Source organism: Tachypleus tridentatus, chromosome 11 (assembly GCF_004210375.1).
Source record: "Tachypleus tridentatus isolate NWPU-2018 chromosome 11, ASM421037v1, whole genome shotgun sequence".
NCBI classification, from domain to species: Eukaryota; Metazoa; Arthropoda; class Merostomata; order Xiphosura; family Limulidae; genus Tachypleus; species Tachypleus tridentatus.
The window spans coordinates 42,258,256-42,282,852 of NC_134835.1; the positions used below are offsets into that span (position 1 = coordinate 42,258,256).

Genomic DNA, 24,597 nt, shown 5'->3' on the forward strand with positions numbered 1-24,597 from the left:
ATTTTACTTTGTAACAAGAACAGTAACAGATTAGTTTAGGCCTTTACGAAACTGTGAGTTATGGACAGTCGAAACTATGTTTACAGACGAAAAACAAATCCCAAAAGGTTCCTCTTATGCACTTATGAAAGGTTTTATTGATCCCTCGGCTGCTGCAGTGTGGATAACGTGAAGAGCGCGTGCAAGAGTTGGCAGTCTGTGAGAACTAGCACGCCGCACGGGCGCGCTCCAATGGCAACAGCCGGGCACTCTTGAGACGTCATACTTCTCGAAGCTTTCTTAAGAGCGTATCATTTCACTCAATTAAACGAACAGTTGCTCTTATCTCCTCTTTCTGAGAAGGTGACAAACCATTAGGCGTTATTTGTTTGTACTTAAGTAACTGCTCACAAACATCCTACTTGTAAAAAGATAGTAGCAGCGAAGTCACTGACGTTTTTTATATCCTACCATACGCTGTGTGTAACTTGTAGTTAAACTAGCCGAGTTCGAGTTCAAATTAAGAGTACTATGTTGGGCACGATTTGATAATATAACAAAGGTAAGTTCCGCTTACCAAAGGGCATGTTTCTAATTCTCCAACTCCAAAGTGATACGGTTAATTTTTATTAGGTATGATATTGTCATCTTTCTACAAAAATGTTTTTTGGAATAAAATTATAGGTTTTTGTGTTTATTCAAAACATGTTACTTATTCCTCGATATTTTGCTTCTGTAATTAGTTTTGAAAGGCAAAGAAAAAATGTAATTTATATTTATTGGCTTAAAAATGTAACTTATTTCAAGAAAACTTGTCGCTTTCCTACTTTTGAAAATCAAGCAAAATAATTTTAGTGCTTACGGTCCAAAGTAACTGACACATAACTGCTGCAATTATTTGAAAATAACATTCTTTAATTTGTAAATATAAATGTTTTGCTCTTAAACTAAAAAAAAGTAAATGTCTTATTTTCTAAGTACCATTACTACAGTGAAAGAAACCATCTACTGTTTTTGATACAGAAGTTAACATAATTTTTTTTACCGTTTAATAACGGTGTTCGTGGATAAGTCTAAAATAATTTAATAATAAATAAACTTTGATAGATATTCGAAATACTATAACATGTTGTGGCGTGAAGTTACGCGGACGCCATCTTAAAATGCTATTAGCGCCAGTGGTTCGACTATAGATATCTATACAAGTTCGTTCTTGTTTGCACTAGAAAGTAAAACTGGCGCCATCTTAAGCTTTAGTTAAATCTGTAACTTAAGTTTGATGGTGAACTGGAGTGTTTCTTGACACCAAATACTGTCCAGAGCTATTTTAAGTTTCATGTTCAAATAAAGAAGACAAAATATGACTTGTTCTTTCACCAGTAGCTGCTTTTATCCTGACACATTGCTGTCATTGATTAGCTTGTCAAACATTTTCTTATAATGATTCATCTGAATTATATGAAAGTAAGAAGCAAAATGTTCACAGATGTGAGGTATCCTAGCCTGAGTTTTCAAACAAAAAAAAAACATTTCTGCGAAACAACTAAAATCATAACATATTGATTTTAATCACTTCTAAGCTGTAAAGTCCATTTGGAAATAGTCTTGTAAATATTTTAAGAGACCTCTTGATAAATTTACAGTTGTAGTGTTAGTGATCCTGTATTAAAATAATTAAATAATGCTTATTAATTGCTTAAATATATTGTGTTTCATCGTATATCTATATATATTTTAAGACAGAAATGTGTACATATATATATGTATATATATCGAGGCTCTTGCTTCTTAGCAATGGTACCTAACAGGATTCTATTGTCGCACTTCTTTTCCGCTAGGTAACTGAATTCAATTAATAAACAAGCAAGATGCAACTAAATGTTTCGAAATATTCATTACAACTGTAACAAATGACTTTAACTAGTTATAAAGCTTTGAAAGTTTTTCTTTAACGGCGTATTTTATAAACAATTTATTACTGTTTCCTTGAAATTTGAACTACAGCGTTCAAGCAGTTTCCGAGTTTTGTTCACAGACACCGTCGAAGATACTATTATGAGGTGTCAACTGCAAACTTTGCAGTTTAAGCTAAATTGTATGTGCAGTTGATACAATTGTTAGCATCGTGGTCTTTTCATCTACGTTACCCAAGAAAGATATAAATCAACCTGTCAGTTTATAAATGTCATTACTATTGCAGGTTTGGTGAGAAAAATACTTGATTTATTAAATATACAAGGTAGTTTATAACGTCGTCTTCGTTTTATTGAATCGTCTATTTAATAATTATTAAATTGGTATGTCGATGTAATGAGTACGGTAATTTACAGAATCATATTCATTTGATAAAAGCCCGGGATGGCCAGGTGGTTAAGGCGCTCGACTCGTAATCAGAGGGTCACGAGCTCGAATCCCCGTCACACCAAAATGCTCGCCTTCTCAGCCGTGGGGGCGTTATAAAGTTACCGTCAATTCCACTCTTAGTTGGTAAAAGAGTAGCCCAAGAGTTGGCGGTGGGTTGTGATGACTAGTTGCCTTCTCTCTAGTCTTACGCTGCTAAATCAGAGACGGATAGTGCTGATAGCCCTCGTATAGCTTTGCGCGAAATTCAAAAACAAACAATCGTTTGAAAACTACAAGTTTTTATTTTTTAATACAAATGCATTTCGATTCATAAATGTACATAATTTATAAACCTACTAGTTGATTTAATATAAAGGAAGAGATATTGTAAATTCTCACGTATAATGAATAAATCGGCAAGTGTTTCTCAGCCATTTTTTACTTTATAAATACTGGTAAAATTTATAACCTAGATGCGCAATATATAAATAGCACATAAATTTCAGCTAAATTAAATTTAATTAAATTCTAACGTTACACTTGGTGGCTAAAAAACTCATCTTGTTCTTAAAGCCTACAAACTGAGCGAAAAATCGTGTAGGTTAGACTTGAGGATTTCGACAAGGGTTGCTTATATAAAACCCAAAAAACACAGTTTAGGACTAATTTAATATTTGGTGTGAAAGTAATTGATCTTCTTTCAACTTGTTACAAGGTTTGAAAGTTTGATTTCAGTATGTTACAACCATGGAAAATGGTTTTTCTGATGCTGTTTCGATTTTATCCACACAAAAATAGCTGGCATCTTAAAATATAATATGGATACTGAATATAAGAGCATATATAGTTAATTTTCACTTTAATTATGATATAGTTAGAATTTTTTCTTATAACAAGGATAATTCATTGAACTAAAATAAGTGTATAATATTTTGAATTAAATGCTCAAAGTTTTTAAATATAAATGATGGATGGCTGCACATGGGTAACATTTATTTTGTTCCCCGCTAGTTGAGTGGTATGTCTCCGGATTTGCAAGGCTAAAATCAGGGATTCGATTCCCCTCGGTGGACTCAGCAGATAGCCTGATGTGGCTTTGCTATAAGAAAACACATAAACGTTTATTTCATCATACAAATGCTATATATTAAACTTAATTAATTATTTATATAAAAATACATTTGAATAACACGATGATAAATGTTTTTTCTTTCTGAAATGAAATCAAATTTTGAATTTTATATCTTACCCAATTTTTTCGCAACTAAAGAAGCAACGAACTTACTTGGTTTTTGGAATAGTAAACTATTCTTGATTGTGATAACTATGTTCTGTGATTATATTACATTATTTATGAAGATGGAAGATGAATATTATTTATGTATACAAAGTAAATAAAATAATCGAAACGTAAGTAAAATGTTGTAGCAACAATGTTGTTTAACAGTTGAAGCCTGAAGTCTTTTAGCAACACGTGGTGAAATATTGTTAAACAATGCAGTTTTCAAATTATGGCAATAAGGTGGACTCCAACAAAGTTCATTTAAAATCTCAAAAATTACAACATAAGTCACTCTACACGACGCACTTATAAAACGAAAGTATTCATAATAGAGTACAACTTGCGTCAGAAGGAAGCATGAATCATGAGAAGTGTTAACAACGAAGAAATGTTCTTATAGACAATGCGTAACAGTTATTTGGGATCACCATAACTCATTAATTAATTACACAAATGGGATCAATATTGACATCTCGGATATGAAATCATATACATATCATATTTCATATCATGTTTACAACGAAAAAAAAATGTTTTAAAAAATCATTTGTGACTTCACTTGCTAGATCATTATAATGTCTGTCGGTGTTTGGGTAAGAAAAGTTCATACCCTGGAGGGTCAGGTTCTCTGTGACCTAAACTAAACTAAACTAACGTGGCAGGGGTTCAGTTTAGAGAGAGAGAAATCCGAAGAGTTCTCTCTCCAACTGGGGTGTTCAGGAACTTTGTAGTTCCTCTTCGTCCCCTTTCGTGGATTGTTATTAGGATTAAGTGGTGGGTTGTTTTTTTTATTATTATTATTTTAATAAATTAATTATCGTTATTATTCTTGACTTTTTGGGTGGGGAATGTCTCACTAAATGGTCTTTTGGGTGGAGGCAAAGGTAGCAGTGGAAAGAAGGAAAGGTCGGGACCTGTCTCGAAAAGAAAAAGTTGGGTAGATGTGAACATGAATGTAATTCACTCAAGTTCAGATCAAATCAAACGGCCCGATTCTGGGTCTGGCAAAAAGGTTGCCTGGGCTGGGATCTAGAAATCCAATGCCTGAAGATTTTGATTTGGGGGGAAACGGGAGTACCCCGAGAAAACCCACTTTCACACGACAGGCGCCGAAAGTTTTGCCTGTCGTGTGCCCTGTACCTGAAAAAAAAAAGGAATTCATGTTAATAACATAGTTTTTATGTATTTAGACTCTTTGTTGAGTGGATTGGGATTCTTGAAATATGTTGTATGGTGATATGTATTTTGTTGGTGCACTTGATAATTTGTGTAGTGATGCCGTTAGTTTGTTTCTGTTTTCTGCTTTTCGATAATATTTCATAGAAAGTTCTGTTATTCTATCTCTTATAGTTGGTAAATTACTAATTTGGTGTAGATAATTTGTTGGTGTAAAAGATGGTAAACTGAATGCGGATTTTAATATTCTGTTTTGTTGCACTTGGATTTTCTGGAGTGTGTTGTTTGACATATTGTATGTTACTTGACATCCGTACTCTATTAGTGGACGGATGTAAGCCTTGTATATTTGTATAATGGTGTTCGGTGCGCATTTTGATTGTTTACCAGTTATAGTCTTTAGATATGAAATCCTTTTCTTATTGATGAGTGTATATTGTTTATGTGTTTTTCCATGTTAGTTTTGTGTCGAAAGTGACGCCAAGGAATGTGATGTTTTTGCTCATGTTAATGGTTGTGTTTCCAAGTGATAGATTTATTTTTCTAGATTTTTCTTTGCTTCTTTAGTTTTCTATAGAAGGTGATTGCTTGTGTTTTTGTCGGATTTAACACGACCCTCCACTTGTTGCTCCATGTTGAGACGTTGTCTAGTGATTCTTGTACGCGAGACATGGCCATTACTGGGTTTCTGGAGGTGCTCCAGATTGCGATGTCATCTGCGTATTGTGAATTGTGTGTGTATGTTAGATTTGGAAAAGGTATGTCACTGACGAAAATTATGTAAAGAAGTGGAGAGAGGACTGATCCTTGGGGCACTCCTGCCGTTATATTAAATAATTTGGATATGGTTTTATTGACTTTTACTTGTGCTGTTCTATTGGTTAAAAAATTTGAAATCCATTTGACTATCGTAGGATTTATTTGTAGGTGGTTTAGTTTGTATATGATGGCATTGTGCCAAACGCTGTCGAATGCTTTTTTTGACATCTAGGAATACCCCGATGGTTACTTGATTGTTGTTGTAAGCTTTGTATATTGATTCGGTGAGTCGTGTGAGGTGATCTGTTGTTTGTCTATTTTTCTGGAGGCATTTTGAGATTCTGGAAGGATGTTGTTTGATTCGCAAAAATGGAGGAGACGGTTGAGATAATTCTCTCCATCAGTTTGCCAAGGCAGCTTAACAGACTGATGGGGCGGAAATTATCTGGATTTGTTCTGTTAGTTTGTTTCTTGGGGATCGTTGTTATGATGGCTTTTTTCCACGTGTCAGGGTAATACCCTGTCGCTAATGAAATGTTCATGATGTTTGTGAGGTGTTGTAGTAAGAGAGTAGAACTTTTTTGAGAATAATATTTGGTATTTGGTCATGTCCGGGGAAGTGTTCTTCAAGTTTTGATATTAATCTTTAGTTCGGTTATGGTTATTTTTCTATTGATTGAATTTGAGTATGCTTCTAGTGTCTCTCCGGGAAATTCTGGTGAGAATGAAGCTTGGTTTGCATTTATGTAGTTGTTGACATGGTGTTGGTGTTGTGTGTCGAAATCTACTGAGTTTAAATCGCTAAAAGCGGATTTGTAATAGTCAGCTAATAAGTCAGCTTTCTCTTCGTCCGTCCTTGCGATTTTATTGTTGTGTGTGATGTGTTGTAACATGTGATTTGTGTTTTTGTCTGACGCAATACTCTTGAATTTTTTCCAGAATTCTTTTGGATTTTTCTTGTTTTTTTCTAAGTTCTTGCAGAAGTTATGCCAATTGTTTTCTGTGACCTCTTTCTCCTCCCCGTACTTATGTTCTTATCGGATTGGTATTTATAATTGTAGAACTGAATATTATTTTGATCCTTTTCAGGGCAATGTCCATGTATTGTGGCTCGTATATAGTGATTATTTTATTCTATCAGCAGAATTTCAAGTTTGTTGGTGGCATTAAAAAAAATATATATATATATGTACATATACTTTTATTATTTTTTTTTATTTTTATATTTAAAATATAAGTTAACTGGGGAGAGATATTTAGGACTAGCTTCATCATGTATGAGGTTCCTGTCTAGTTCACATAGTAATTCGTTTATCATCCAATTCTTATTAAATTACATTATTGTACTATGTAGGAGTCTATCTGGTGTGGTTGGTATGTTCGAGTATTTGTGAATGAACTGAGATGATATAGTTCTTGGAACTCTGTATGCAGTTGTGAGGGGCTAGATCATTGTAAAAACGATTTGTTTGTTTTGAATTTCGCGCAAAGCTACAAGATGGCTACCTGCGCTAGCCGTCCCAAATTTGGTAGTGTAAAACTAGCGGAAAGGCAGGTAGTCATCATTACCCCCGTCACCCAATGGGCTACTCTTTTACCAATGAATAGGATCATTGACCGTCACCTTATAACGCTCCCATGGCTTAAAGGACGAGCATGTTTGGTGCGACGTGGAATTCGAACCCGCGACCCTCGGATTAGGAGTCGAGTGTCTTAACCACGTGGCCACGCCGTGTTTTGGAAAAAGTGACTCTTATTTTGAAATAATAAGGTATTTGTAACTAGTTATGAAGTTCGTAAAATGTCAACTCGCTGAATATATCCGGAAAGTTTTGATGGAAATAGAGTGACATACGGAGCCTTAATTAAAGATGCCATCACTCTTATTTCACCTTTTCGTTGACGAGTCACGATTTATGCAATGTTGTACAAAAACAAGACGATTCAATTTATGAAAAAAAAGAGAATCTTCAATAGTTGCGGATGTAATTACATCTCAAATCTGTTAAGAGGTGGGGTATGAGCTGAAAGTTTGTACTTGAATAAAAAACTCGAACCATTCTATGAACCACTAGACCGCGGCAAAGAAACTAAACAAAAAAAATGACAAAAAGTATCAGAGTGATTAGTTTTTGTTCCTACAGGAAGTAAAATGTCAAAATCAAGAATTGCTGGTAATGTATTGAGCACGTATTCGTTTGGAGAGTTGTATTCACTCTTGATAGATCTGAAAACCAACTTGCAATATCAGGAACTAATTTGTATCGGAAGTACATAACTCACAAGTTGTTTATTTGGTGCAAATGGTCATTTTTATCTGTCTGATTCTTGCACACTTAAAAGAAGTTTTAGCAGCAACTTTAACTCAGGTTTAGTTAAATTCACTTCACGTCAAAACATGCTGTTAAAGAGCTCATTTTGTGCCTAGTTTCAGAGTTGTTTCTTTTGGTTAAGTATTTAAATGATTTGTACAAACAAATAGTTGGTTTGAAATAAGACATTATCTTCTCATTCTTCGTTAATTTAGACAACACTGTTTTAGTCTAAGAATACCAGGGACGAAATATTATTTCCAGCTATATCATATACCCTATCAATGTTTTAATCTAAGAATACCAGGGATGAAATATTATTTTTAGCTATATCATATACTCTACCAATGTTTTAGTCTAAGAATACCAGGGACGAAATATTATTTCCAGCTATATCATATACTCTACCAATGTTTTAATCTATGAATACCAGGGATGAAATATTATTTCCAGCTATGCCATATACTCTAACAATGTTTTAGTCTACGAATACCAGGGATGAAATATTATTTCCAGCTATATCGTATACTCTAACAATGTTTCAATCTAAGAATACCAGAGATGAAATATTATTTTCAGCTATATCTTATACTATAACAATGTAGCTTTAGAAAAAATTAAAAAAATCAACTTTAAAATGAATTACACACAGAGATTTTTAGGTCTTTACAGAGAAAGCAAAACATTTGTGATATGCTATTAAGTTTTAATACACAAAACTTCACTGCTTTCGATTTTAAAATTGCTTATAAGACCAGTTGAATGGAAGTAAAATATAATCTGTTTACATGTTATGGCTTTTTACTCTCTGTATACTAAAGGCAACCCCAATCTCTGGAGTCTCATTTAAGACTTCAACTCTCTCTAAAAAATCTTGCTTTATGATGCTTTAAAAAAACACATTTTTCGTCAATAAGCCCGTTTCATTTTAATGCCCTTAGCCCATTATGATGTTACGAATTGTAATTGTAGGAATATTTCTCACAAACAGATACATTTTTCACATTTTTCCTCAGATATCGTATCATAAACATGGAAGTTGATGTGAACATATCAAGTGATTAAAAGTAAGTTGTTTTTCGTGTCGTTCATGTAACAAACACTTTACTGAATAAAATGAAACAGTCGACATGAAAAAATGATTATTAATTAGCTGATGAGGTTTTAGACATTTTTAGTTACGTAACAACAATGTCCATTGTTCATTTTTTAAAATAATAAAACAAAGTGTTAATCTATCACGTCGCTGTTTGTTAAACGATCGTACAATAAGAGTAAAACAAATTACGTAACTGCCTAAAGCAAGAGAAAAGTATAAAAAATCACCAGATTGCACTGTTAACACCATATAATGTTTTTTTTTTACTGCCGATCTTTCAAGTTTCTTAAGTATATTATCTATTTTATATATATATATATATATGGAGGAGGGGGCATAATTATATTGTATAAGTGAATAATGCAAATTTTTTTACTCAAGCTTTCACATAACCTTAAAGCATATTTTAAGTATAATTCTACAGAACACCCGAAGCTCTTAACTGTTATGTAAGTCTTGAATTCTCTTGCACTTCATGATTTGAAATATAAATTTAAATCATGTGTTTGCGAATCTCATTTTTACATCTTTTCCTGCGATCTTCTGGTTCATTACTTGAAATGCATACTGCCAAGTTTCACCACATCCTTTTACTACCTTTTTATATTCCGTTTTTTACTTAAAGAACTTAGCTATTTATGACTTGTCAACCTCCATTTTAATATATTCCTTTGCATTCTTCAGACTTTCCTTTCTTTGTCATATGTAATATTATCATGTGTACTTGTCTTCCGGTAACCACATAAGTTTTATTTGCTGCTGTCAGTTTAATTTTTTTTAACTTTAAAATTTCCTTCTTAACACTTTCCAGTTCTCACGTAGATTTTCCTTGGAATTTCCTACTTAAGGGAAATAATGTTTTTTGATTTCAAGTATTTTTAATTTAATTTTACAAAAAGAATTTGGTTTGTTTTGAATTAAGCACAAAGCTACACAATGGGATCAGCCCACCACGGGTATCGAAACCCACATTTTAGCGGTGTGAGTCCGCAGGCATATCACTGTGCCACTGAAGGGGCTTTACTAAAAAAACTCGTAATGTTTCGGCATTCTGATTTGATTAATCCTTAAAGATCATCTCTTGAAGCTCAAAAGCACAAAATTTGTTTATGGGTTTACGCATCATATTTTTAAAATAAGACTTTCTTGGGCTCTTCTCATTTTAAATAACTTTTATTATTCAAAACTACTAAAAGTTTTGTTTTAATTTATTTCTCGTAATAATTTCTCTTATTAAATTAAACGATAATAATAAATTTGAAAATTAAGAATATCCACACATCACTTATCGCTCTTGTTTCATAGCGGAAATATAAACGTTGTTCGTTTCTTGTCTACAGTATACAATAATGTTAATCTCGCAGACACTGAAGTTCCCGTGATATGAAGGGTATTTCATAGAACTATTGATATAAACGAAAAAACCAGTCGTATATAAAACAATGTCTGTATTGTACTCCCTTCACAAAGTTCAACTATTGTTTATTGGTTTGTGTGTGAGTGTTTTTCATAAAGCAAAGCCACCCTATGCTATCTGATGAGTCCACCGAGGGGAATCAAACCCCTGATTTTAGCGTTGTAAATCCGTAGAATTTCCGCTGTATCAGCAGGTGGCTTATTAGTTTGTTTGTATGTAGTTAAGCACAATGCTACACAAAGGGCTATCTATACGCTCCCAACCATGGGTATCGAAACCAGTTTCTAGTGTTATAAGTTAGCAAACCTACTGGGGATGCTGTTATTTATTACTAATATATTCTGAATATAAATATAATTTAGAGAAAGCTGCAGTATATTAGAAACTATCAGTTGTAATAAACATATTTTATTTTTCGTTTTTAAGCAATTATGTAATTAAAGAAATCTGACTGAAGTACTAGTGAAACTGCTGACTTGTGAATTTAAAATCTGGGTTTATACTATTAAATAATCAACTGTAATTGTAATGAAGTAAGATAATCAACTTGCTGAAGAAGTTTGACACATGCTTAGAACACATTCCTTAAATGTGGTCAGAAGCTGATAAATTTGATCATACATTTTTGTGAAAATGGTCAGAATCTAATGAATTTTATCATAAAAGTTTGGGAAACTGGTCAGAAATATGGTGAATTTGGCCTCAAGTCCGATAAATGTGACCACAAAGTTTGCAGTTGTAGTAAGAAATATGACTAGAATTTTGTAAAAGGTCAGAAATATGACAAATTTAGTCAAGAATCTGGTAAATCAAGTCAGAAATAGTAATAACAGAACATCAATTCACTGTTGGAACACTCAATTTTACTAGGAAATTTATTGCTGAATAAGTGGATTTTGGAATATATATATATACATATAGCATCTATTAGGTTACTGGTTAAATTTCAGCTAAACATTTAGCAGAATAGCATGGCCCGGCATGGCCAGGTTGGTTAAGGCGTTCGACTTGTAATCTTAGGGTCGCGGGTTCGAATCCCCCATCATACGAAAACATGCTCGCCCTTTCAGCCGTGGGGACGTTATAATGTGACAGTCAATCCCCCTATTCGTTGGTAAAAGAGTAGCCCAAGAGTTGGCAGTGGGAGGTGATGACTAGCTGCTTTCCCTCTAGTCTTACACTGCTAAATTAGGGACGGCTAGTGCAGATAGCCCTCAAGTAGCTTTGCGCGAAATTAAAACAAACAAACAAACAGAATAACAGTTATTAGGTTACTACTGAAATAGTAGCTTTTATTAAACATCCAATGGACTAAAAGTTCGTTAAGATACTGTTGGAAAAGTAGATTTTAGTAAACAATTTAGTAGACCGAATATATCTAAGTTACTAATGAAATAACAGGTTGTTAGTAGATTAAGTAACAGTCATGGTATTACAGCTGAAAAAATCACTTTTGGTAGGACATTCGCTACAGTGCAATAAGACATTGACGAAGTTAGTCGATTGTATCAAAACAATAGTTAGCAGTTATTATGATACAGTTGAAATTGGCAAATGTAATGGAATATATAGTAGAAAGTCGCACTTGGAAAAATGTAAATAAAATCATTCGATTAGGGTATAATGCATCTACTAGGTTAGTGCTGAAAGAATCGATTTCAGTGAAATATTTACAACTGTACAAGGAGAACCCATTAAGTTACTACTGAAACTCGAATTTCGTAAAGCATTAATAATGGTACAGAGCATCAGTTAGATTAGTGAACAGGCAATTGTAATAAAATATTTAGTAAAGAACGCTCGTTCAGTGGCTACTGAGACGATAGATTTTAGAAAATCGTTTAAATAGTACCTATTATCTGCTAAAGAAAAACACTTGGTGAAATGCTTAGTATTCATTTAGCTTGTCACGAAAAGTTCTCTCCAAGCAACGTTACATACGTTTCGGTTCTTTTTTTTTTTTAATAAACAACGTTAATTGTCCTAGACTTGAACTTTAGAATAATTTAAGGAAAAGGATGTATATTTTTATATAAAGTATATCGATGTTTCGCGTGCTTGCATGCGTGTAAGTCTTGTTCTTAGGGGCGGAGATTATAGATTTTGTAACTTGTTGCAGCACGAGATGGTTTGTTCTGTCATACACAACTTCTCACTACATCAATCTCTGTCTCTGTAAATGTAATGCGAACACGAAACAAACTGGGAATGTTTCCTTAAATACACACACGGACGTAACCCGTGTCTCTAACGTTAATAGAGCACAAATAACGTATCGTATTTTCGTGATGACAGGCTGACTTTACTCAGTCGTGATTCTAATTCACAGCAATAATTAGAACGAATTTAAAACTAATGTTTCCAAGGCCTGTTAAACTTTTATCTACAGTTAAAGTTCTGAAAAGTGAGAAATTTGGAGAGTTTACTAGGTTATTGGAAACACGTAATATTCCAACTAAATCACTTTACAGATATGAACATACAATGCATCATTATTCCAATAATGTATAAAATATTTTCTGCTTCAATAAATTTCTGTAATGTGTTGAGTGTCAGAGATGTAATATTAGGATGAATCAGTTTGACAACCCATAGAAAGCTTTAATTAAAATCAGAAAAATTACACCCATGCGCATGCGCTTTTAATAATCCTGTAGTCATCGTAAAACTTGTGAAAGACGCATGAAGACCGCTGTGTGGCACCGATGAACCATGATTTTTTCAGTGTCGTATGCAAAATTTCCAAACGCATGATAAAATAATTTTGATGTGATATCTCATAATAAGTACTGAAAATATTGTTGCCGAAAATAAGACACAACAAAAGATATACTGTGTTCTGTATTATGACACACTCATGGTTATAAAGAATGTATTAGATGTATATTACACTTTTTTCTTGAAGTGAGCACATAATGGATTTTAATTTGTAAACAGTTTCTCCCTTCAGACTTCCTAACCTGAAAATGTTGCTCCTCAAGGAAATGTAGTTTTATTTTCCTCTCATGGCCTGCGCTTTGGTTTTGTACTAGCGAAAATAATTCGGAATGTTTTCAGTCTAGATTTATTTGAAAAGATATGGGTTCTCATGTGTGTATTCGTTTGATAAGTTTTATATTTGGACTGCGCTTAATAAAACGTAGCTTTTGGAACAAGTTCAATTTACAGTTTAATAACACGTGAAACTTATAGTTTTAGAACATGAGTAACACTTCTAGAACGTAACGCCTTTTGCAAAAGTTTTAAAAGGCGTGACACCTTTGAAACGTTATTTTCTCGAAAGGAGGCAGAAAACCGCCTGGAAATGTCACCTGCTTTAATCACTCATAGTAGTGCGTTGTCTGTCAGTGATTTATTAGACAAAAATGACATCACATAAGCGACGCTTGAAGTTTCTAGTTGTGTTTTTGTGACGTCAGTAAAACGTATCCATGCCATAAATCACGAGAATAATGATGCCCTCTGTAGACCATAACACAGCATGTCATATGAACTTAAAGAGGTAAAACATCATTACTTGTTAACTCTTAATTTTGAAACAGAACACTTTCGAGGTCCATGGGGAAGTGCATACAGTTTTGGAAGATATGTAACACCTGGTTTGTCTCCAGTCTTCATACGTAGCGGGTAGTGTGTAACACCTGGTTTGTCTCCAGTCTTCATACGTAGCGGGTAGTGTGTACAAACCGTGCAGAAAATGAGGTAACTTCTTCTTCAAAACTCACTTTTAATTAAATTGGTTTGTATATCGGCTAGTGTCTCTTTCTGCTTTCGACCAGTGTTTAACAAAATTGAAATCTCGTAGTCTATGAGTATACATTCACTTTTTTGGGTGGGCTTGCACGTAAATCTGGTTATATTATGTGGTATTGGACTGTTCGTAATTTAATACATTTAAATACATCCTGTAATGTTACGAATATCTGAAGCAGTATATAAATATAACAGTAGTCTCTTGTATGCTTGTGTAACTACTTCACAGGGTGTGGATGAATACTCACCAAAATTAATGTGGAGGTTCATTGGATCCATGCGGGGCTACAGATAAATTTTTAGTTTTACGATTTTTATGGGCGATTTTTACCACTAGCCTATCTCCTGCAGATAGATGGATCTTCACTAAATTTGGTATGCAGGTTAATTGGGTACGTGGGAAGATACTTACAATTTTTTTAATTTTTCATATGTGTTTTTGCGTTTCTTACCATTATCTTTTCAAACCGTTGTTTTAGAAATGCGGTGTTGTTGTACAGCAGATACTGATAGTTTCTTCATAAGTAAAAGTGAAATACAGTTGAGTTAATAGGTCCTTTAGATAAAATATAAAACCTGTTTCTAGCCTAATTGCGTGATTAATTCATATTTCGTTATATACACTACTGCCAAAAATTAAGGCAAATGAACATAAAGAAAAAATATGCATTTTGCGTTGTTAGACTCAACCACTTATCTGAGTAAAGCTTCGAAAGATGAAAATAAGAAAAGGGAAAATAAAAATAAAAAACGTTTTTAGCACTTAATAGGGAAAATGTGAATACTATGAAATTAGCCTAAATACCAGCTGGCCAAAAGTTTAAAACCATACTGAAACGAAGCGTTAATCGGTAAACACGTAACGAAATTTAGTCATTTGTGTTTAAGCATTATCTGACATCTCCTGTGTTACATTGGGTTAAAACATGGCAAAGGCTAAAATGTTGACAGAGTTTGAACGTGGCAGAATTGTCGAGCTGCAAAAGCAAGGTCTCTCAATGTGCTATCGCTGGTGAGATTGGGGGTAGTAAAACTGCTGTTGCAAATTTCTTAAAATACCCTGAGGGATACGGAACGAGAATTTCAAGTGGTTGGCCCAAGAAAATTTCGCCGGCGTTGAGCAGGTGGATTTGACGGATCGTCCGGCAAGACACCAGCCGATCGTCGAACCAGATTTAGGCCCTTACGGACGCACAATGCAGCTCAAGAACAATAAGACGGCATCCACGAGAAAAAGGCTTTAAAAAACGTAAACGTATTCAAAGGCCACGCTTCCTTCCACACAACCAAACAGCTCGGTTAAACTTTGCTGAGAAGCACCAAACATGGGACGTAGAAAAGTGAACAAAGGTTTTGTTTTCTGATGGGAAAAAATTAACCTGAATGGTCCAATGGCTTTTAACGTTACTGGCACGATAAGGGTATCCCACTTTAGAGATGTTCTACACGACTCGGGATGCTTTCTCCTTCCATGAAACAATGGAGCTTCAGGTTATACAGGGGCGTCAAACAGCAGCTGGCTACATTGGTCTGTTGGAGAGAGCATCCTTATTGACTGAAGGCCCTTGCTTGTGTGGAAACGACTGGAATTTTCAGCAGGAAAACGCTGCAATTCACAATGCCTGCAGGACAAAGTACTTTTTCATGGCGAATAACGTGATTCTTTTGGACCATCCAGCGTTTTCGCTCGAACTGAACCCCAATGAAAGTGTTTGGGGTGGATGGCAAGGATAGTCTATAGAAAAAGACTTCAATTCCAAACGTTACACGATCTTCGTGAAGTCATATTCACCACTTGGAATAACATTCCAGCCAGCCTTTTGCAAACGCTTATATCGACCATGCCAAAGCAAATGTTTGAAGTTATTCGCAATGACGGCCGTGCAACTCACTACTGAGACCTCTTGTTGGGCATTTCCTACCCTGTTTAGGACTTCTTTTTGGTATGGCCTTAAACTTTTGACCAGCTAGTATTTAGGCTAATTTCATATTGTTCACATTTTCCCTATTAAATGCTAAAAAACGTTTTTATTTTTATTTTTCCCTTTTCTTATTTTCATCTTTCGAAGCTTTACTCAAATAAGTGGTTGAGTCTAACAACGCATATTTATTCTTAATGTTCATTGGCCTTAAGATTTTGGCCAGTAGTGTATGTTTGTATATGTGTGTTAGTGTTTGCTTTTATACTCATTTTATTCATCACTTATCTTTCTCCTCTCAACACATTTATTACTTAAGAAAGTACAAACTCAAGTTCATTCTTACTGGCATAATAAATAAAACGTGTTCTTATGTGATTTAATCCCCGTTAATTGCATATGAATTAGATTTGAATACAGCAATATGTTAACAGTTTATATACATCAGATTACGTAGATTATTCTGAACACTTGTTAAATATAATTTATCTGATAATTAAATCATAAGTACGAGAGTTTTCTTGTGATTTATTATGAATACCTTGTTTCTACTCATCTACAACCACAACACAAAATGAAACCGAATTTTCTCGTGACTCAATAATTAATCGAAACAGTAAAAAAAAAAAAGAAGTTTACAATACTCATAATTAACTACACGGCTTGAGAATAATTTTAAAAAAGATTCATAATAAATTGATTGACCTGGGAATAAACTGAAAAATGATGATATTCTTAATTAATTACATGTCTAAGGAATATAATAGAAATTAGTATACCTGACATCTTTAATTAATTACATGTCTCAGGAATAGAATAGAAATTAGTATACCTGACATCTTTAATTAATTACATGTTTCAGGAATAGAATAGAAATTAGTATACATGATATCCTTAATTAATTACGTGTCTCAGGAATAGAATAGAAACTATTATACATGTTTATTTTTTGTCTCGAAATGAGAATTATAGTAGGAAGAATATTTTTGTACGAGTTATCAACATTGTACTGAAAGAGTAGTGTGTGTGTGTTTTGTTATAATAAAGCCTCATCAGATTACCTTCTCTGTCAATCGAGAGGAATCGAACGCCTCATTTTAGCGTTCCAGCTCGGAACTTGAAACGTAAACAAAATATATAAACAACTGTCTTATTAGGCACAAACATCTAACTTTAATGTTATAATATTAACGCTACATTTTATTTTAAAATAAGGAAAACATGAAAACGATGTCAGTCTTTAAATCGATACTTACAATCTACCGTACAAATATCGTTTGAATGTTTGAACCTCGTATTCGTAATAAAATAATTACAACACTGCAAATACATACACAATTGTTGTAGTTGAAGGTACTTGTTGCACATGTAACGGATTTGCTGTTACACGTTTATTTTAATACCTACGTGTGGTTCAGTTTGATGCATATGCATATATTGTTGGATGTGTATTGCACAAGTCCCGCCTGTTCTCTAAATTTGTAGATTATCGAAAGTAAGAATCAACAATATTTGTTTTACGAAAACGCTAGCTCTTCTCGAACATTGTTGAATATTCGACAATCTTACCTTAAACTATACAAACCAACGCGTCGAGCGACAGAACCTCAGTTACACAACCCCTTTCAAACGTGTGGTCAGCTTTCGGTCAGTTACCTCTTCCTTTCTTTGTGAACCTGACGATGACCGAAGAAGGTCGAAACGTTGTTCGCTCCTCTATGTAAAAAAATTTCTCAACCCAAACGAGCCGTTTTTACATATATAGATTATTTACTTTGGTCACTGCAAACAGTGTACTAAAAGCCTCGGGAGCTGTAATTGTGATTAACGCTTATTAATCAGAAAACTACGGAATCTGATTGGGAACGTTTATAGATTTCGAACATTACAAAACGTTTAGCTTCAGTGAATTAACTTCGGACGTTGCATTTCTACGAGGACAATAAATATCTTCATCGGTACCCTTTGTGAAACCAATCAAGAAACAGCAGTTAGCTAGATTAAGTGTGTGGTGACAGTATCAACTGAGAATTAATTTCTTTATCTTCGATAAAATATTTAGTTCTAGACCAGATAGAAGATTCAGTGTTGTCTGTAAGTTTGTGAAACTTGTATATAAACCATCATTTGTAATAAACGTTATTGTAAATTGTATTATTTTTCGTTTATATATTAAAATATATTTGTGTTAAAAAAGGAAATTGTGTGCCGATCTTGTTGGCAAATACAATAAATTTAATACATATCAACATTTAATTAACTATTGAATCTAAATTCAAATTCTGGTTATTTAAAATGGTAATACGTTAACAAACGTAACGCAATAAATCGGAGAGTTGTCCGAAATAAATTAATTTACGTAACAAACCATTTAAATAATTGATTGGATGTATCACTCGCATATTTATTATGTTTATAAACTGTGTGATTGATTGGTTTTGAATGGAACAGTGATTTTATGTGAAATGTTAAGGGTTTAAAAGTTTGGAAACAATCTTTAAGCAGTTTTAGTGTAAGCATTAATAACTACAAATCTTCTACGAACAGGAAATACCAGGGTTGTGTCAGTTTCTCTCTTAAAACATAATGTTGGGTCATTCTAATAACAAATTACACTGGAGTTCCGTTAAAAAACTGGACTTAAAACTAAATCAGGATACCAACCTCAACTTCCATTGTTGTTTTTTTTCTGTTTCTGCAAAAACGAGGCTTGAAACGAAATCACCATTTCAACCACAATCAACGTGGCTATACCATGCGTGTTAAAACGGGTTTTGATAATAAATGTTGGTGTTTCTTGGTTTGATTTGTCACTTCCAAAGAATGTTTTTTGTCTGTATGAACAACTATCACCTGATTTTAAGTCTTTTAATATTCTTTCTTACCGAGGTTATCACTTTGTTTTATCTCCCTACTGATATTATCACATTATTTTTCCTCTGTATTATTTCTATGTTGGTATTATCACCTTGTTTTATCTCCCTACTGATATTATCACATTATTTTTCCTCTGTATTATTTCCATGTTGGTATTATCACCTTGAGGATATTATCACATTATTTTTCCTTGTTTTATCTCCCTACTGATATTATCACATTATTTTTCCTCTGTATTATTTCCATGTTGGTATTATCACCTTGTTTTATCTCCCTACTGATATTATCACATTATTTTTCCTCTGTATTATTTCCATGTTGGTATTATCACCTTGTTTTATCTCCCTACTGATATTATCACATTATTTTTCCTCTGTATTATTTCCATGTTGGTATTATCACCTTGTTTTATCTCCCTACTGATATTATCACATTATTTTTCCTCTGTATTATTTCCATGTTGGTATTACCTTGTTTTATCTCCCTGCTGATATTATCACATTATTTTTCCTCTGTATTATTTCCATGTTGGTATTATCACCTTGTTTTATCTCCCTACTGGTATTATATTATCACATTACCTTGTTTTTCTCCTCTGATATTATCACATTATTTCCATGTTGGTATTATCACTTTGTTTTATCTCCCTACTGATATTATCACATTATTTTCCTCTGTATTATTTCCATGTTGGTATTATCACTTTGTTTTATCTCCCTACTGATATTATCACATTATTTTTCCTCTGTATTATTTCCATGTTGGTATTACCACTTTGTTTTATCTCCCTACTGATATTATCACATTATTTTTCCTCTGTATTATTTCCATGTTGGTATTATCACCTTGTTTTATCTCCCTATTGATATTATCACATTATTTTTCCTCTGTATTATTTCCATGTTGGTATTATCACCTTGTTTTATCTCCCTGCTGATATTATCACATTATTTGTTTTCTGTATTATTTCCATGTTGGTATTATCACTTTGTTTTATCTCCCTACTGATATTATCACATTATTTCTCCTCTGCATTATTTCCATGTTGGTATTATCACTTTGTTTTATCTCCCTACTGATATTATCACATTATTTTTCCTCTGTATTATTTCCATGTTGGTATTATCACTTTGTTTTATCTCCATACTGATATTATCACATTATTTTTCCTCTGTATTATTTCCATGTTGGTATTATCACTTTGTTTTATCTCCCTACTGATATTATTACATTATTTTTTTTCTGTATTATTTCCATGTTGGTATTATCACTTTGTTTTATCTCCCTACTGATATTATCACATTATTTTTCCTCTGTATTATTTCCATGTTGGTATTATCACTTTGTTTTTCTTTGTATTATTTCAAAGCTAAAGTTATCACTTTTATCACTTTTATTTTGTCTAGTTGTTACCTTTTTGTAGGGCCTTGCATATGCAGGTGGATAAGGCACTCCACTCGTAATCCGAGGGTTGCGGGTTTAAATCCCCTTCACACCAAACATGCTCGCCCTTTCAGCGGTGGGGGCGTTATAATGTAACGGCCAATCCCACTATTCATTGGTAAAAGAGTAGCCCAAGAGTTGGCGGTGGGTGGTGATGACTAGCTGCTTTCCCTCTAGTCTTACACTGCTAAATTAGGGACGGCTAACGCAGATAGCTCTCCTGTAGCTTTGTGCGAAATTCAAAACCACACCAAATCCTTTTTGTATATACGAAACATTGTCACATTACAATGTTCACCCCCTTTATGCTAGGATAAGCCAATAACAAAAGCACCTGTCTCAAAGACATCGTCAAAGACCACACAGCCACGTTTTTGTTCAGTTCACAGCTCAATTATAACGGGTTTGTTCTCGAGTGTTCAACCAATCAAATGTGAATTATGTGTAATGAGATTAAATACATACCAGTAAAATATTAAAACTTTCCAAGTTTCTTTATTCTGTTTGACAAAATTTCACAGTGCAATTGATTGAATGATTCTAATCCTAGTGGTGCGATAAATAACACGTGAACAAGTGGAGAGGTTGGGAATTAGAGAGACTTGCAGGTAAAGTTAACTAATCTAATATAGAAGTTCCTAAGTCACTCCACTTGAATATTTCACAAAACTGTTGTTTTAACATGAAACGATTTAAATACACTTGACACATGCTTTATTTAAATTTATTAAGTGTAATATTGTCACTATTTAATGACGTTGGTTTGTTCGCAACTGTAATACGAAGTGCTCGCATGATGTAAATGTTGCAGCGATACCTGTGAGTTTCTAATGATATTGACACGATGCTTCATCGACTAAAAATGTTTGTTGCATAGCTCTTGGTTATATTAAGAGAATAAGGTTTGGATTCTCAAAACACAATAACATTTATTTGCAAATGTTTTCGATATTCTATTTACAATCATTGGAGGTTTGTTTCGGTATGTTTTTTCTGTCAGTTAACAGTTTTGATCTCGCTCTCTGTTACGTTAATATTCGTGAATAACCTTCAGTATCATAATTATCTTTAAACTTTTCTGTATGTGTAACATTTTTCGATACATTATTTTCTCTGTTAACATTTGTTTCGAACTAATACAATATTAAATACAATAATCTGATAAAGCAATCTTATCATATCAATATTAGTTTTTATTTTAATGTGTCAGCCATTTAAAACCAGTTTTTCATTTGCAGAAATATTTGACGCACCTACATCTTAGTGACTGTGTGTGAAAGTTATCGTGGTATTCGAAAGCTAGGAAGGTAAAATTCCACAATAATGAAAGACCATCGTCGAGGTTAAACTATTTGGTAATTTGTTTCATTTCGGAAACTCCCGTTAGTTCAAACTCTTAGGAAATGGTGAGTTGACGAGAATTACAACAGGTGTCTCTGCATTATGACCAGAAGTGTCAAATCAAACGCAATGGACCAATCAAAACAGGAGGATGTTCCGCGAGAACTCGTCTTTTCTAAGGTTGGTGAGATTTATCTTATAACACGATAGCACTACCAAGGACCACTATAAAAACTGTCAAAGTAAAAAACAACCCAAAAATTATTTTCGTCAGGTTCTTCAAAAGTACTTTTTTATTTTCTGTATAATTTCTATCTTGCATATATTTGGCATATATTTTTCAATTAAAGTTGGTTACAGAATTAACTTTATAAATGTTGTCTACATATAAATTCAACAGGCGAAATATTGAAAATACAACACTAGTATTACCTGTTTTGCCAAAGATTTCTTTAAAATACGACAATAATATTTGAATAAATAAATGTTTTCATTAAACGCTTGATGAACTTATTATATATATGGGGAAAAGTTCAGTTTGTGTGACATTTTGATATAAACATGTGAGAAAATGCATGAGCAAAGGAGAGAGCACAGGGAGTGCATGTGGTTGAAATATTTCTTACTTCGTATTAGTTTTTAACCTATAATTCAGTTACAATAAAAAATGTTACCTACAATTTTTGAAGTTGCATATTTTATGTTATTTTAAAATCAAGAACAAAAGCGAACATAAACATTACCAAATAAAGTTTATAACTAATTATGTTCTAAAAAATGTCCTCCTAATGCCCCAAGGTTTTGCTTCTACTACGAATATTTTGTTTTGGTAAAAGAACCAAATACTGAGTAGTAGGAAATTATGATGTTAGGAGGTGGTGAAGGAGGCCTGGTTCATCAAGTATAGTTTGTCAACCGACCTTTGATTATGGAATGGTGATATCTCGCGCACTATGTTACAAACTTGGTATAACAAATCTACATGTATACTGACTGTAGCCTTGCGGATAAAAGTCTAACTTTAACTAATAAAAATAGTTCTTACAAAAGAACCTGTAAATTAAAGGTTCTCCTGATATCCGGTGATTAAAGGATTGATTTAAGCTATTACATAAAATAATAGTATTGAAACTTCAGTATTACGAATTTATTAACAAAATATTACTATACATTTTTATAAAACAACTGTAATAAGTTAATATAAAAGCAAAAATAGCTGAATTTTCGGAATGTATTTGCATTAAAATTGTATGAGGGAATGTACGAAGGTGTGTGTGTGTTTTATTATAGCAAAGCCACATCGGGCTATCTGCTGTGTTCACCGAGGGTAATTGAGTCCATACCCTCCTGTGGAATCCCACAAACTTTTTTTGTTGCTTGATGGTAAGTGCAAAGGTTTGCAATGAACTATCTGTGCTGTGCCCATCGCAGGTATCGAAACCCGGTTTGTAGACATCAGTAACAATCCTTGTCACTGTTTAAACAATTCTCTAAGAGCTTTGATAGACATTTTATTTACAGTTTTTTTCTTGTGAATTTTATTACTTGTGTTTTTATGGTGTCCCCATATGGTGTCCCCTAGTGTCTAATCTTTATTTGTTTGTGTAAAAAAGTTTCAGTTGTAAATGTAATGTATGCGTGTTTGGTCTAAGATCTGTTTGTTTGTTTTCTTAATTTCGCCCAAAGCTACTCGAGGGTTATCTGCGCTACTCGTCCCTAATTTAGCAGTGTAAGACTAGAGGGAAGTCATCATCACCCACCGCCAACCCTTGGGCTACTCTATTACCAACGAATAATGGGATTGACCATCACATTATAATGCCCCCATGGCTGAAAGGGCGAGCATGTTTAGTGCGACCAGGATTCGAACCCGCGATTCTCGGATTATGAGTCGAACCCATAACCCACTTGTCCATGCCGGGCTCTAAGATCTCGTAAATGATTCTCTGCACATATCACTGACTAATTTTAAATTTTGATAAATTTAGAAAGGGAACTCTTCGTGAAAGAAGAAATATGTCTGACGTAAAATACTTAAGAAAAACTCATGGACGAAACAGTTCATTTATGAAACGTGACCCTTCTTACCGAATAAATCATTTGTAAAAACGAACCAAGTTGTGTAATAAAATGAAATCTGTGAAACAACTTCTGTTCTTGGAACGAACAATTACGTAACATGACTAAAGAAGATAGCTGAACAGGCATGTTAAGACAATACGGTTAGACCTGTTCCTGTATAACAGATTCACGTGTGACACTTGTTAATTTGGACACAAGCAGTATATTAATGGATTTCTTTATTATTTATCCTCAGTAGAGATTAGTGTGAACTCTTTATTTGGCTCAACAGTGGGTGTAAACGATTGATTTATCTTAATAAAATATGAGGATAGACCAGTCTGTCAGTTATATGTCTTCCTATAGAACGACTAATAAATTAATGTGCATCTTCGATCTCTGTATAAAAATTAAGGGACGGGTTTGTTTTTGATCTGTATATTTGGTTGGATTAGATCTACCAAAATAAAAGAAGCGAACCAAACACTTGTCAATATATATTTTGACCGAATGCAATTATTTTATTGGGACGCATGTAGCTGAAGAATCAGTATGTTGATTAGTTGTTGTTGTTCTTCGTACTGTAACAACAATAAGCTGTCATCTATCATTCTTGTGTAAATGTTAAATGAGAAAAGAAAATGACAGTTTTAGATCTGTGTCTTTTCCGATTACCGAAAATTTAACTTTTCTCCGCCCAATTCTAAAACAGTTGTTCCGCTAAATATTTTTTACCGAAAGATTTCTTTGTATTCTTAATACTTTCGTTAACTTCTGTGCCGATGTTTTTCCACACCAAGAAACACCAAAAATGCATGTAAATTTCGTGGAAGCTT

At 33.5% G+C, this 24,597-nt stretch overlaps 1 protein-coding gene across 1 annotated transcript in view; it reads left to right on the plus strand.

Moving 5' to 3' along the window:
- Positions 1 to 205: 205 nt before the first annotated feature.
- LOC143232032 (regulator of G-protein signaling 7-like) overlaps positions 206 to 24,597 on the plus strand; it is a 98,228-nt gene continuing 73,836 nt past the window's right edge. The window contains exons 1-2 of the mRNA XM_076467030.1: positions 206 to 541; positions 21,598 to 21,880. Coding sequence (XP_076323145.1) covers positions 21,803 to 21,880 — 78 coding nt within the window. The 5' untranslated portion in view covers positions 206 to 541; positions 21,598 to 21,802. The remainder of the gene's footprint in view (positions 542 to 21,597; positions 21,881 to 24,597) is intronic.